The sequence below is a fragment of the Uloborus diversus genome, chromosome 8 (assembly GCF_026930045.1).
Source record: "Uloborus diversus isolate 005 chromosome 8, Udiv.v.3.1, whole genome shotgun sequence".
In the NCBI taxonomy this organism is placed as follows: Eukaryota; Metazoa; Arthropoda; class Arachnida; order Araneae; family Uloboridae; genus Uloborus; species Uloborus diversus.
The window spans coordinates 89,182,369-89,198,538 of NC_072738.1; the positions used below are offsets into that span (position 1 = coordinate 89,182,369).

The window sequence follows — 16,170 nt, forward strand, 5'->3', positions numbered from 1 at the left end:
AAATAAATGCCAAGATTGGTGATACAGCTATCTACTTGGCACTGGAATGTTGAAAGCAGTGCAAATCAGAGAAGCTAACTTCAAATGTTCATGAACAGAATCGCAAACTCAACGAGTAATTCATGAAAGTGACGAATGTTGGCAGCAAACAGCAACTTTTGGTTTGCTATCATTTTTTAATGAATGCACTAAAATTTAGTTAATATTATGCTCAATAATCTTCATGAAAACACACAGTGAGAACCTTTAGAATAAACCATTTGATAAATCTGTAACTCTATCACTGATAAAGCATGTACTGTGAAAAAGAAAGTGAGCATTCTAAGCTGCAATGAAATCAGCTTTAATTAGTTGATGTAGCAGAAATTTTAATCAATAACTTTTTACTTCATTTCATCATCTCTAATATTATTCATTTATTTATTTAAAAAGTTTACTACCTATTTAAAATAGAAATAAAGTGGATGCTGGTTAATTGAATCAGTGGTTAATTGAATCAACTGCTTTAATGAAAAAATCAAATCATCAAAAACAAAATAAAATCCAGCTTTATTGAATCAGCCGTTTTATGGAATAAAAACTGTTTAGAACAAACATGATTCATATAAGAGGTGGCCACTGTAATAAGAATAGCCAAAAGCACTACTAAAAAAAGTATTTATAGCAGACGCCAGTTAATTGAATCAAATCGTCAAAAACAGAACAAATTCCAGCTTTATTTAATTAGTTGTTCTATTGAATCAGCCACTTGACTGAATCAAAACTATTCAGAACAAATGTGATTCATATAAGTGGTGGCCACTGTATAAGTACACTATCAAAAACGAAATAGATATCAGAAGAAATATTTAAAGTTTCATACATTTTTGCAGGGTTGGGTTTTTTGTCGGCAAAAAGGTATTTTTGCCGGGACAGTAGAAAAAATCATGGCAAAAATGGAAAAAAAACGGCAAAAATGGAAAAACGGCAAAAACCTAATTGCAAATAAAGTAGCATTATAGTGTTAATTAAGAAATAGTGACAATATAATATAAATAATACACTTTAATATTTTAGTTATGTCTCTCCATGTTACTTCTAATTTATAAGGTGAAAAATAAATAAAAAACAAATGTTGGGATAGCAAAACTTAGGATTTTAAATGTTTGCTAAAACAATTTTTTCAGAATGAGCCAATTCCTTCAATGCTAAAACAAAGAATGTTTACTTAAGCTTAGTAAATTAATAAAAAGATTGAATTCTAATTTCTTAAAAGATTTTTTTGTTCTTGTTCATTCCTTATATTGCTACCAAATGTGTTGTCTACCAGTATCATAGAGCAGCCTGTGGCGCCTATTGAACTGAGTAGTGAAGTTCATTTTGGTTGACTTGACCAGATTATAAATATATGATAGTGTTTATATATATATATATATATATATATATATATATATATATATATATATATATATATATATATATATATATATATATATATATAAAATAATAATAAAAGTGAAAAATATTGAAAAGACCACACCAAGAGCCCATAGATGCGCATCGCAGCAAAACTAAAAAGCCAAGTAAATATAAAATAAAGCAAACAGAATTACAAATATTAAACAAATTATAAATAACAAATGATGATAAAAAGGAAAAATGCAAACAGCTATTAAGTAGGAATAGAAAAAGAGTGAATCCAGAGCTTTAAATATATATATATATATATATATATATATATATATATATATATATATATATATATATATATATATATATATATATATATATATATTTAATTAATCACTTTTTTTTTGATCCCACTAAGATTTTTAAGCTATTTATTTAATAACAGAATATTTACTTGAATATAGAAAATATTAACTTTTCCTCACTAAAGAAATAATGCATTTTTTTTTCACTTACTGGGAAAATGGATAGCCAAGAGAAGAATTTAAAAAGAAGAAGAAAAAGCTGATCAATATGTGCATTCTATAATCACTCTACTTTTTAGTAATACTAGCTCACTCTATAGAAAATGGCAAAGCATTTTATCAAAATCCTTTCATGCTTTTACTTTTATATAAAAGGAAAAAAAACTGTCCGTAAGTTGTTAACACAAAATCCATTTTTGCCACTTTGGCAAAAACTGGCAAAAACCTATTTTTGCCGGGCGGCAAAAACGGTAGTTTTTTCCGCCCCTGGCAAAAACTTGCCAACCCTGCATTTTTGTACAATAAACAAAAGCAGTTTCAGGAAGTTATAGTCATGACTGCAGCAAAATATTGAAAGAATAAATCACAGAAATAAAAAGTTTAGGAAAACATTGATAGTCAGCAAGAAAATCTTACCTTTCAAAGGCAAGCAGTGAATTGTTTGAACAAAGACATGATAAGGATATTTCATCAATTTCTTGCAAATTGCATTCGTTAAGGCACTTTTTCCTACTCCTTTAGGTCCACACACTAGAATACAGCCACAGAATGTGAAGGAGTGATTAGATATGTAGGCAATGGGCCGCAACTTTAGCCAAAAATCAATATTCTCCATTATTTTGGCAGCAAGCTCAGAAACTCCCCTTAGAAAATCAAGAAAAAACAAGCTTTATTGGTTAGGAATGGTCAAAAAAAAAAAAGCACAATAAAAGTACAGTAGATTTTTAAACCATCACTCCATGAAGAACAATCCTCCATAAGTTGCTCAACAATTCAGAAGTAAATATTAACTTGTACAACTAAGAAATCTGTAGATTTTAAATTGTAAATTTTGTTTTTAAATAGTTTTCTAGAAAATTAAGTTTAAGACAGCACGTCAACTTTCTCCAACCAGCAAATGACACAAATAGTGTAATAATAAAAAAATGTTTAAAATGGTAGCAATGGAAAGAGCATCATGAGACAGATTTTTGATGCAAAAAATTTTCACTCTCGTCTGCTGGTTATCCAGATATAAAAGCTTAAAATCTGCCAAAATTTTAAGAAAAATGCCAATTTAATTATTTGGCGAGAAATTTATCACACAATTTTTTCCCCTGCATCCATCTACAAATCGTGTGAAAGATGTCTTCTATCTCTGACAGAAACTCGTTAAATTCAGCGACTTGCCTTAAAACTTCAGTAGATTTTAAGATCTCATATTTGGGTAACGGGGGCACGAGGGCAAATAAGTTATGTATCCAGAAACATGTTTTACTATACTTTTTCGCTGCTTTTTAATTTTTTTCATTTCTACACTCTCGTGTGGTTTCCTGGTAAGCTTTTAAACCTGTAACTGGAAGGCAAACGACACTAAGTCACAAAAAACCAAGTTATGCAGCAGAAAATTGAGTATAAACTTTTTGCTTGAGATGATTTGTATCACTAGGATTGTCATTTAAAGACTTCTAAAATGAGAATTTGTGTACAAAAATCTTAGTGCTTAAAATTCTAAATTGAGTATGAAAAGTTGATTAAGGAGGTGTTGAAACCCTGATTTTAAAAAACATAAAATAAACATTGTGCCCTTTACCTCCAGGTACAGGAATGAAAAATACAATTGTTAGAAGATAATGATACACATACTGAGGAACCCAATCACTATAGTAAATGTACTGGCGGATTTCAAATATCAATGACCATAAGCTAAAAAAATACCTTTGTTCATAAAAAAAATAATAAGAAAAAACATAAAAAAGCACAAATTGCAGATTACCTTTCAATTTAGGGTCTCCTGTACCCACTAGAGCCCGATTAACCTCTGAAATTAGGGAAAGCATGGTCTCATTTTGGGGGCCCCCACTTTTGTTTGGGAAAATTTTTCTAACCTTCTATGCACATTAATACAACACTGATTAAAGCTAAAAGGGCCAGCAGAATTCAGAATTTAACTTAATCCCACCTTACAGACTGATAGAAATTTGTTTATTACACATTTTGCACTTGAATTCTAAGGAAATATGGGTAGTAACATGTTGAATCATATTTGACCCTTCACAAAGGAAGTTAAATGTCATAAAAGTACATTGTGACAGAGTTTGATCAAATCCCACATTTGAAAATCTAGCTTGTGGCTACATTTTATCAAATGTATTTCTATAGTTATTTAATTCTTTCAAACATTTTTGTTTAGCAAGTTCTAATGTTTGCAATATCTTTTAAAAATGCAGTTAAAAGCAGAAACAGGAATTTTTAAGCAGTTTTACAGGCATATTCGGACCCCCTAAAAATTTGGAGAGGAAGCTCAAGTTTCCCGAGCCTTTTGGGTAATCAGGCCCTGGTACCCACCACTACTTATGGTTTAACCAGTTGGATGGGACCCTGAAGACAGCTCTGATTTTTTGATCCAGATCAGAATCAGAGCAATCGCTGGTCCAGCACCTCCATAGGTATCGTTTCACTTCTAGGACTTAGTCACCACGAACGTATTTAATGTCTCCCAGTCACGGTGGATCATCAACGGGCTAAGGGCAACCCGGGACCCTCCGAGTCTTGTCTCGGATTTTCACTTGTTCTTCACTGTCAACAACTTTAATAATTTTGACACCATTGGCAAAAATACAGTAGAACCTCTCAATAAGGGACACTAAGGGGACCGGGAAATTAGTCCCTTAAATAAGGTGTCCCTTCTTCGGAGGTAGATGAATTCAGTCATGCAGTGTACACTCAGTATAATTTCATTATGAACGTAAACTAATAACATTTAAGATTAAGTATTGAAACTGTTTTTCATAGATATACTAAGTAAGATTTAAAATCATTCAAACTGGAAAAAAAATGTTAATATTGAAATTGTGTCAAAAATTTAGTAGAATTAAAGTTTTGTAACAGATTTTCATTAACTGCTATTTTAAATTAATGTGTTATATGGATTTGTTTGATGCCATGTAGTTTACAGTAGGAAAAATTATGTTCACACATCAAGTTGGAAAAAATTAATTTGAACCTTGACATCTTGAATTCAAATTATGTTTTTCGCAATCACGAGTGTGTGTATGTATGCGTGTGTGTTTGTATGTGGGGGTATGTGTTTGTGTGTAGGGGGTTATGTGTATGTGTGCGCAGGCCTGTGTGTTTGTGTCTGCGTGCTGGCATAAGTATGTGGGTAGTTGTGTGTATGTGTGTGCTTGTGTGTGTGTATATGTGTGCGTGTGTGTATGTGTGCGTGTGTGTAGTTATGTATGTATGCGCGTGTGTGTAGGACATGGATGCAACCTACAGACGGCTTTCGCTATAGGAGCAGCATCGTGAGGAGCCGGTCGACGGTGATGGTGCGGAGGGTGGCGGTGGGAAAAATCAAAAGACGCCAAAAACAGTCAAATGAGAACAATAAGCAATCGTGATTGCTCAAAAAAAATACAAAGCTTGTCATGACTGGCACACTATCTGTTGAGGCTCAGCCCATTTGAAAAAAATTGATGAGAGGGATAAGCATCAATGTAGATTATTAGAATACTTATTTGTTTATTTGCCTGTTAATGTCAAGAGAAACTTTCACCAGTTATTTTTTTTGGACAAAAAGGGAAACCATGAAAACCTATAAATTCAATACTCCAAATGCATTTATATTTTACTTTTTTGTTATTTTCTCTGTAGCTGTCCCTTAAATAGAGTATCCCTTAATGAGAGGCAAATACATGGAGATCACTATTTGTAGAGACTGGGACCAGAAAAAGTATTCCTTAAATAGAGGTGCCCCTTAAAGAGGTACTACTGTATTAATGTTCCCAGAAAGTCTCTCACTAATATCATGAAAATAATAAACAACACTGGCCCTAAAACTGAACCTTTTGGAACCTAACTTCAACCCTAACAACTACTCTTAGTCTTCTCCCAGTAAGTTGTTTAATTTTTAACAACCTGTTTTTCTTCACAATGGTGTTTCTTCTAAATTCAGTTTTACAGACATAATAAAATTCTCATGTTGGTGAAAAAGTAGCCGAGATAATGCAAATAAGCATGTGAACACCGTCCACAGAGATTTTTTTTTTTTTTTTTAAAGAAATGATTTGAGTTTGCACACAGTTTTACCTTTTATCTAGGTCTGGTAGCCAAATCCAGAACTTTTTCCATTTCTGGACCAGGATCTCTGCATTTGTAATGCAGGGTTTCCACTAGTTTCAATTTTCAAAAAATGCTAAAATACTATTTAAATTACGAAAATGAAGCAAAGCATTTTGACTTGTTTAGAAACGAAAAATAAATGAGTGTTGTACAATCCTAGAAAGGAAGTAGTGGCATGGCCATAGTGAATCATGGAACCATGGAATTAGTAAACTCAATCTTATTATAAGTTTTAGCTAACATGTTTAGACTACAATCACATTCAAAAATACTTTGTCTTAATGGGTATTATTTCCTGAGGATAAATGCATTATTGGTTATTAATGCTCAAAAATCAAACTTGTGTTCCCTTAATGCTAAGCACAATTCTAAATTTTTTATTTTAAAACTGAAAAGAATATTAGCTGCTGTCTATTTTCTTTAAATATGTCTTGACTGAATATAGAATTTTGCTTTCAACTGGAGATAAAACATATAGAGGCAGTTAGAGATATGTAAAAGTACTCATTAGTTATCAACATTTTAGCATTTTGCTAAAGCTTTTTTTCCAAATTTTCGCTTTTTTGCTGTATAGCTTTTGAAGTCAGGTTGAATCCTATTGTACTGACATCCTTTTTTACCTTGCCAACAATGATTGGAGACATTCTGTATTATCATCACTCTGAGTACAACACAAAAAAAAACATGAAATATTCGTCAAATATACTTTACCCAAGAGCTTCCAATCTCAGGGCTAAAATTTCTTGATACAAGCCCCTAGTTTTCTGCAGGCAAGGGCGATCTACAAAAATGGAGGGATCCATCAGATCACCAATTTTCACTACCATTCTTTTGAGAACTTGTCTAGTTAAGAATGAATATTCAGGCACGGTTTTCAGTTTTGATGCTTTTTTGAGCTCAGAATGGTTGTGTAAAGTATTGGGACTGGTAGACATAGCCTTTTGAATACTAATAAAGAAATCATAGGTTTTACCTAGAAAAAATAAGATTGTGACTTTAAAAAAGGATTGGTTTATCAATATTATTTATACACAGGTGATAATTACAGGTGATAATTTCCAAACACTTCTGCAAAATCAAAATTCAACATAAATCATTTATTAGTGCATTTATTGCCTCCATTCTCAATGTATTCCAGCTAATGGTCACTATTTAAGCATTGGTTAGAAAGTACAATAAAAATTCTTTGTCTTTTAATATTTTTCTTTTTTATGGTACTGTGAAACCTGTGTAAGTTGACCACTTGCGGTGCACACCTTTAGTGGTCAACTTAAACAGGTGGACAACATAATAGAGGTTGAATTATATGATAAATTCTAGTTCTGTGACTGAAAAAAGCGGTCAACTTAGACAGGTGGTCAACTTTACAGGTTTTACTGTATCTGTTTCTTTCACAAGTTCCCTCCCTAGAAGCAATGTTTGATTTAAACTAATTTGGATAATGACTAGAAATTTTCAAATATTGTTTAAAATTTTGAAACTTTTTTGTGTTTTGGGCAAAATAAAGTGATATTTAGTTTAATCAAAGCATTATCTTTCACACTTTGTTGTCCATATGAGAAAATTACTGATTTAATAATGACTTAACTGGGATCAACTAATAGTCGAGTTAAATTAAATTTGAATGTTATGAAAACAGTTGTGCTTTTTTTTTTTAATGCCTGTGTGTATGTGTAGTGAAGTAAAAATAATGTCAATATGTATTGTGTTGTGTCCAATCCATGTTGCGTGTTATATTGAAGCAGTGTTATACAAGACTTAGAAACATTGTAAATCAAGGGATGTGTATCGTGTCATATTGAAACGAAGTTTCATAAAAACAAAGGAAAACTCTATAAGAGTAATCAAACATAAACAGAATGAATTAAACAAAAATGAAATTCCATCTTTTTTAAAGATAACATTTGTTATATCAAAACCATGAAGTATTAAATTCAAGTTTCATATCATGTAATATTGAAATCGTGTTCTATAAGTACCCTGTTATACAAGAGACACCTGTATATAATAACGAATGATCGAGTAACGCTCTTGACATCATCATCAATGAAAGTTGCGCCAAGGCAGGATAATTTGATAATATTTTTTGGAAATGTTTGACCTGTAGGATAAATGCTTTATTTTGACAAGGCTGAATTGGATACACCATCTTAACTGTTTTACTGGAAAGACTCATTTTCAGAGAATGAAGAAACGAAAAATTGGTCAACAATGAACGCTATCTACTGGAGTTTAGGGTTAATCCACTGGAGTTAGGGGTTAAAATTTCAACTATCAAACTATCACCAAACAGACATTTGCTTTGTTCAAATGTAGAAACAATTTTCACCGGTCACACCTTGACGGGAATTTTCTAGTTAAAAAGAAACGCTGAAAACCTTCTTGGAAAGAAGCATAAGATTTTGAAGATTAATAATTATGGACAAATTATACATAGAAATAGGTTTTTAATTTATGTAGACCATTTAAAAGCAGTTTTTGGTAGAGAACTATTATTTTTCAAAAATTCAATACACACAAAAAAAATAAGTTTGAAAAGAGAATTTTATCCAAAATAAAGCCATACGTGATATGTATCATAACAGAAAAGTTGCTTGTTTAGCAATGGTTTAACTAGAACTAGTTCATGCTGAACATACACAAAAAAAAAAAAAAAAAAAAAAAAAAAAAAATTGGTTCAAATTCTCACCATGAATGTGAAGACTAGCAAGTGTTCCACTTGATATAGTGAAAGTAGATTGCTCCAGATTATTGCTGTAGGCCCAGCTTGAAAATCGTTCACTCATAACTTCTTCTGTTACTGATGGAGGCTAAAAAACATTTTTTTTTTTAATTTACTTGTTAGATAAGAATGAGTTTTAATAGAAATATTGTTTATTTTATTCGAATATTTGTATGTTTATATCAGGCCCGGATCTATAAATTTTGGGTCCCGTTAAAAAAAAAATCAACAGGGCTCCTAAACGCCCACTGGATTGCTATACCCCCATCCCCCCCCCCCAAGTGAACTTTTTTTTAACAAGTGCTTGTTGAATGTTTTTAACTGTTTCAATAATTTTACTTTTATTTTAAATTCATTTATTCAAATGTTTTATTCATTTCTTTATATTATTGCTTTAAGGTTTTTAACTTCCTGGTTTTTAGCTTCTAGATAGCTGGGTAGGTTTATTCTAAGTTTCGGAAATCATTTTATTTATAAGTAGAACAGCAGGAAAACAAATCTCTCATAACTTTACATTGTACACCCCCCCCCCCCCCCCTCGCCTTCATTTCTGCACAAAAAGTAACATGTTTGAAGCTTCAATTTTTCTCACATTTTAACTAAAACATTACAAAAATATTTTCAACTGTAAAAACATTTGTTTAGCTTGTAAAAATTTATTTAGAATTTTTTTCTTTTTTTATTCATTTCATGAGCTTTTTGCCCCTTAGAGGCATGCTCCCCCCCACCCCCTTCCCTCAACACTGTCGGGTCTGCGGGTACGTAGATCATGGCCGGGTTTATGTTTTACACTGAGCACTTGCAATAGCAATCAACACAATAAACACAAACTTCTAATATAAAATTTTACATCTACAAATTGTCATTTTCATGATCATTGTCTTTTATCAAAAAATAAAGACATTATCAAGGAAAAGGATAGTAATAATTTAATAATTTAAATTATAAGATTCAAAAGCTTTCTTTTTTACAGGAAAAATAAAATGAATAACAATTCAATGGAAAGAAAGACTTATCACATTAGCAGAGCTATTTAAAATATACAAAACTTACTAGTGCAGAAACAGGATGCAATGAAATCATATTCAAATAAATTGGTTTGAATTGGACACTTTTCAGGTGAACAAGGGAAGCAACTTCCAGATTAAGGCATCTCTTCAATTCTTTAGGAACTACAATCAAATTTTTCGAGTAAAACAAAGGCAATGGCAGATTAAATTCATCCTCTTCTGGGGAACGCACCACCATAACAGAAACAACAACAGAATCAAATAGTTCATGTACTTTGTCCGTTTCGTTCTTTGTCCTACTCGGATCTTTAGAAATATCTTCCTTTTGATCCTTACCAATTCTTTGAGAATTTCCATGTGTCTTTCGAAGCTTCCTATCTCCAGGCAATGGAACTTTTTCCAGCACAGCAACAAAGCAGGGTGGAATGTCTTTGGCACCATACAAAAGTACATAAGTATCTACACTAATAAACACTGTTGTTGCCTGCACTACTAAGGGTAAAGTTCTGCCACTAGGGTTAGAATAAGGAACAACTCTCAGAACTGCATCAAAATCTATTGGTACGAACTCTTCCGTATCATTTGTTCCTTCTCGAGTCAAGAACTTTTCTTCAGAAGCTGTGGAAAACCATGATGAAATAAGAGAAAGTGCACGAAGTGTAGCACTTCTATTCTCACTGTCAAAGTAGTCATCATCATCTTCTTTTTCGGGTGATAATTCCTTTTCAGGCTTCGAGCCACTCGGAAAGCGTAGAAATTGAAACTGAGAATGAACTGATTTGGGGACTTTGTCCAGTCTGGAGTTGTAAGCATTATTCTGTGCCCGAACCTTGGGCACAATGTGAATTTCTGTAAATTCTCCTAAAAGCACTGGAACATGATCGGGAAAAGTTTTATCTGGAAAAAAAATAACATTAAAAATTATAGAACTTGATAAACATTAAAATATCTTTCATAAGATAAACTACACATACAGCAATCAAAATCTTCCAATATTCATGTTGTCAAAATCAGGGCAGTATGCAAGAGGGGAGGGGTCTTAGGGTTCACCCCCCCCCCCAAAAAAAAAAGTTTGGTTTGGCACTTAAATGCTTGTTTATATTTAAAAACTTCCAAAAAATATTGTTCCAAAACTCAAATGTCTTTCATATATATATTAATTGCATAAAACACTTTCATAATAGATAACTTGACGATTTGAACATTTGCAAAAATAGCGCAAAGCACCACATGAAAGTTTTTAGGTCAAAATCACTATTTCAAGCTTCTTTAAACAAAAACTAAACAAAAATCCAATGAAAAAAAGCATTAAATTAAATGAAAGAGTAAAAAAGAAAGAAATATGATTTTATCTCCAAATCCATCACTGTCTCTTGTTGACATAAGGTGCTTTGAAAAGTGTTCACTCAAAGCTGCCAATTATACCCTTGGGGTGTGAGCCATTCCCCATTCTGTTAGAACCAAATGTCACCTGAATCAAATTCATCAAATAACAGGGCAAAAAAAGGAACTTTTTCAGTGTATAGGCAACGGGAGGAGTCTTCTATCTGATGCGATTTTCAAAACCTTGCAAAACAAAACTGTAGATTTGTACTTACATTTTTAGAAAAAAATCAAAACATTCTGTATCATAAAAGGGGTTCATTAAATTTTTAAAAAAAGAAGTTATCTGGCCGCACCCTGCAGAAATCAACTTAACAAATTTTTGTCGATTATTTTGAAGATACCTGAACGAACGAGCCTCGCTCGGCTTTAAAAGAATTATTTTTTGCCAAAAAGAAGATTCTGAATCTTATATCTTTAAACGAGCAATTCTTGTGGGTATATATATATTTCTTATCTCGGAAACGGCTCTAACGATTTGGATGAAATTTTGGATTTAATTGTAGTTTTGCATTCTAAGTTCATCTACATCAGTGTTTTTTCTGTAAAAACGCAATTTTTTTACGAAAAAACTGTTTTTTAATATAAAGTCAAACTGAGTTAAGCCTTGAAGTAAACTGTGAGTTGACGCATCAGGCAGACGATTTGCAACCATAACAATGAAAATTTGTCTCTTCTCGCTTTAAAATTTTATACTTGCTTACTGTTTGATCGCGGATTTTATGTAATTTGGCAATCTGCCAAGTAAAGACTATTCCATCTGAATTAATCTAGCAGGGGAGAAGGGAAAATAACGATGGGATTTTGATGCACGCGTTTTATAATGTAACTAGTGCCTTATTCATTTATTGCATTCTCTAAAATAAAATAAGGGCAAACAATAATAGTCACCATGGAAACTACAGAAAGAAAAGAAAATATTTTCATTTCGCTCAGAAACGTAAAAGCAAAATGGTAAGCTCAAAACTTTGTTGGGATTAAATAAATCAATTAATTTTTGCCTTGAGAATGTAGATTGAATATACTTAAGATTTAAAAAATGTCGGCTTTAAAAGAATTATTTTTTGTCAAAAAGAAGATTCTGAATGTAATTAAATCAACATTTTGCTTAAAACATGTTAAACTATTTGAAGTGTAAAAAGAAAATAAATAAATAAAATAAAATAAAATAGGATGGTCAAGCAATAGTTTCACTTAAAAAAGAAAAAAAGCTCCTCATCGACTTACATAATGCTTTTGAATTTGTTTTCAGCCAAGTGTGTTTGAAATTAGCCAAAGTGGCCAATATCAGCCAAGCCTGGCAACCCTACTGTTTGACCATCGATTACATGGAAAGGCTGATATCCGGTTTATAGGCGGAAATGGACGTATCTATTAGCTTATAGGGATGTAAGTTGATTTGCTACAGATGTGCACTTTTGCCTCTCTATTATTTAGCCTTAGTTTTGTAAAAATGAAAATTTGCTCACAGTAACATTTTTTAAATCTTAAGTATATTCAATCTAAATTCTCAAGGCAAAAATTAATTGATTTATTTAATCCCAACAAAGTTTTGAGCTTACCATTTTGCTTTTACGTTCCTGAGCGAAATGAAAATATTTTCTTTCCTTTCTGTTATTTCCATGGTAACTATTATTGTTTTCCCTTATTTTATTTTAGAGAATACAATAAATTAATAAGGCACTAGTTACATTATAAAACGCGTGCATCAAAATCCCATCGTTATTTTCCCTTCTCCCCTGCTAGATTAATTCAGATGGAATAGTCTTTACTTGGCAGATTGCCAAATTACATACAATCCGCGATCAAACAGTAAACAAGTATAAAATTTTAAAGCGAGAAGAGACACATTTTCATTGTTATGGTTGCAAATCGTCTGCCTGATGCGTCAACTCACAGTTTACTTCAAGGCTTAACTCAATTTGACTTTATATTAAAAAACTGTTTTTCGTAAAAAAATCGTGTTTTTACAGAAAAAACTGATGTAGATGAACTTAGAATGCAAAACTACAATTAAATCCAAAATTTCATCCAAATCGTTAGAGCTGTTTCCGAGATAAGAAATACATATATACCCACAGGAATTGCTCGTTTAAAGATATAAGATTTGTATTTCACTGAAGAAGATTTAAGTTGCAAATTAACCATGCTACTAGCATGCTAATGTGAATGCTGCCACCCCCTTGCCTTCCACATAAAACAAAAACCAAGTCTACTCTGACTTAGAAAACCTTACTAAAGCCTACTGACTGCCATCACAAAACTTCATTTGTGATGCCTCTTCAACTAATTTATCATTATTTATACAAGGAAAATATTTCAGTTTCATGGGATGAATGAAAGTTAAGAAAAAGATGTTACCGTATAGAACAAAAATTCATTGCCATTTTGTTCACAAGAATAATAGGGAACACAATTAAATATTTTGTTAGCTTCAGGATATTAGCAATCTGAGCGAAGATGTTTACATCATACTTCTCGATTAAATAACGTTGCTCATTTTACTGGATAAATAACACTTATTAAAAAATATATTGTTTTCATAATTAAAAGAAAGATGTACTAAGCATACAACTTACTTATCTTAACAAAAAACGAGCACTGATTGGCCCAAATTGGGAATACTTGATCCTTCCAAACAATACGAATTTGGTTCATTAAGTCACTCTCAATTAAACTTGCATTCAGTTCCTGCATTACACAAAATAAAATAAAAATATAACATAAACGAACATATAGATCATTACTTATTGAGAAAATTAATGCAATAGCAACTGTAAGAAAAAATAGGGGGGAAATGCAGAACAAAATAGCTTGTTTCTTTTTTTTGAGAAGCTCTGCTTGCAAAAACATCCAAATGCATAATTCCTTCAAATTCCAATTGACATCAAAAAATAACTAAATGAAATAAAAATAATAAAAAACTACATTAATTAAAACTTAATAGCAACTTTGCCACGTGACAATATTACTAGGGCACTTAAGTGTCATTTTTGGATTATTGCATAATTTTCTTTCAACGCACAGACTACTCGCTCTGTTAGCATCGTAACGACCATTTATTGGGTTTTCTACTTCCATTTTATCACTTTTATTCATACTTTAATTCACATTGCTTCCTTTTACTGATCATATTTTAGAACCAAGTTTTCGACTGCTTTTACAGACCCATGCTGCTTGCTGCATATGCATTCTGCGACAACAGTTCTATTAGGAAAGCATTTCAAAATTTATTTCTAATTTTACAAATGGGAGAATAACATCAATGTAAAAACCCAAAACAAAAAATGCGTACAGTTGGTTCAAAGAAACAAAGCTTCAGTGTACAGAAATAGCACAATGTTACAAAAACAGTAATTTGCTTCACTGATCCATTTCCTCACAACAAAGACTTCCTTATGACTTTGAAACAAGAGCCAATTCAAATCTTATATATATAATGTACCATGAAGGCAAAAACATTTACAACCCATTTTTGTGACTTAAAATTTAAATTAAAAAGTTGTTAAAAATATTGACTATTTCTGCAAACATTTAATCCATTATAAATAACGTAAAAGCAAATAAATTGCTAATTACAGTTGATTCTCTATTCAACAACTTTCAAGTGACTACAAAAAATTGTCCTTAAGTAGAATGCGTCCTTAAATAGAACTCTTCTAAAACTACAGAGGAGTATCCGGGACAGTGGAAAGTTGTTTTAAATAGAGAAAGATGCTAAATAGAGTGTTTATTAAACAGAGACCCAACTGTAATTAGCACCTTTAAAATCTTCTTAAAAATTATTGAAATACAATTTTGATAAACAGTCATATTGATACCAAATTTCCGATTGGAATGTTCTACTTTTTACAATTATGATGATAACCATGATGGTTAAAGTGCACTGAACAGTTCAAACAGCAAAACTAACTAAATAAAGTCATTAAACTTCAAAACCTAAATTTCTCATTTTGAGCTCAGTCATAGATATTATTTATGTGCTTAGCTTACTACATTCATTATTTCGGATCTTATTTCTTGTTCAGATTTTCAAGCGAAAAAAACAAGAGTTTAACTTTTACAAAGTAAAATCTAACTAAAAAAAACATCTTGGTATTTTAAATTCTTTCCAATGCAATGATTTGACCATCACTGACAAATATAATTTTCCTTGGGTATTTCCACAATTGTACTTATTGATTTTTTCTACTTCTTTATTTATTTATTTATTTTTTTTTTTTTTGACACTTTTGTGTTGAAACGTAAAAAAGCTACTGAAAACAAGTCAAAGTTTCAGTAGCTAAATTGCCCTTAACACATCAAAGGTAAGATCATTGATCCTTTAACGAAAACATCAATGTTTAGTGACAGAGACATTGATGCTGCATCCCTACCTGTTAGAACATATCTCATTTTCCTCACACTTTCAACCTATTAAAATACATGCCTATGCACTTTCAAACATATACATTGTTTTGTGCAAAACTTACTAGCATTTCCCAATCATCTTCAGTCACAGGTTCAAGAACTATTTTTTGAGCTTTGGGCAAGAAACTGGCATATAATTGAAGGAACACCTATAAAGAAGAATAAAAGCACAGAATTTAAAATGACATATTTGGAATAGACAGAGTTCTTTATAACAGACAAACTAGTTACTCAGAAAAATGAGCTGATGAGTGAGTCACATGACTTACTTTTACTCCAATTTTAATGTCATTTTCCCATTATTGGCAATTTTAATGTGATTCAATAGTTTACTCTCTAAATATCATCACCGGTGGCCAAATTGAAACCGGATTTTTTAAAAAAAAATCGCCACATTTGTCGCCAATTTGGCAACAAAACTTGGCGATCAAAAGACTGCCGATATATTGCCAACTGTCCATCAAAATATAACACCACTTGAGTATACATCGAAATTAACAATGATTTCCCCCCAAAAAGGGGCAAAAGACTCCTTAGAAACACCCTAATGCAACCAAAAGGAGAGGTGCACAACTAGATCTCACTAAGAGTCTATGCACAAATTTCAACTTTCTAGGACATACCGTTC

General features: G+C 31.7%; 1 protein-coding gene across 1 annotated transcript in view; it reads right to left on the minus strand.

The window, feature by feature from the left end:
• LOC129227698 (peroxisomal ATPase PEX1-like) overlaps positions 1-16,170 on the minus strand; it is a 47,811-nt gene that overhangs the window by 26,028 nt on the left and 5,613 nt on the right. Inside the window, exons 4-9 of the mRNA XM_054862299.1 lie at positions 15,605-15,691; positions 13,712-13,823; positions 9,793-10,646; positions 8,707-8,827; positions 6,729-6,990; positions 2,331-2,557 (exon numbers count right to left, since the gene is read on the minus strand). Of these exons, the coding sequence (XP_054718274.1) occupies positions 2,331-2,557; positions 6,729-6,990; positions 8,707-8,827; positions 9,793-10,646; positions 13,712-13,823; positions 15,605-15,691 (1,663 nt within the window). The remainder of the gene's footprint in view (positions 1-2,330; positions 2,558-6,728; positions 6,991-8,706; positions 8,828-9,792; positions 10,647-13,711; positions 13,824-15,604; positions 15,692-16,170) is intronic.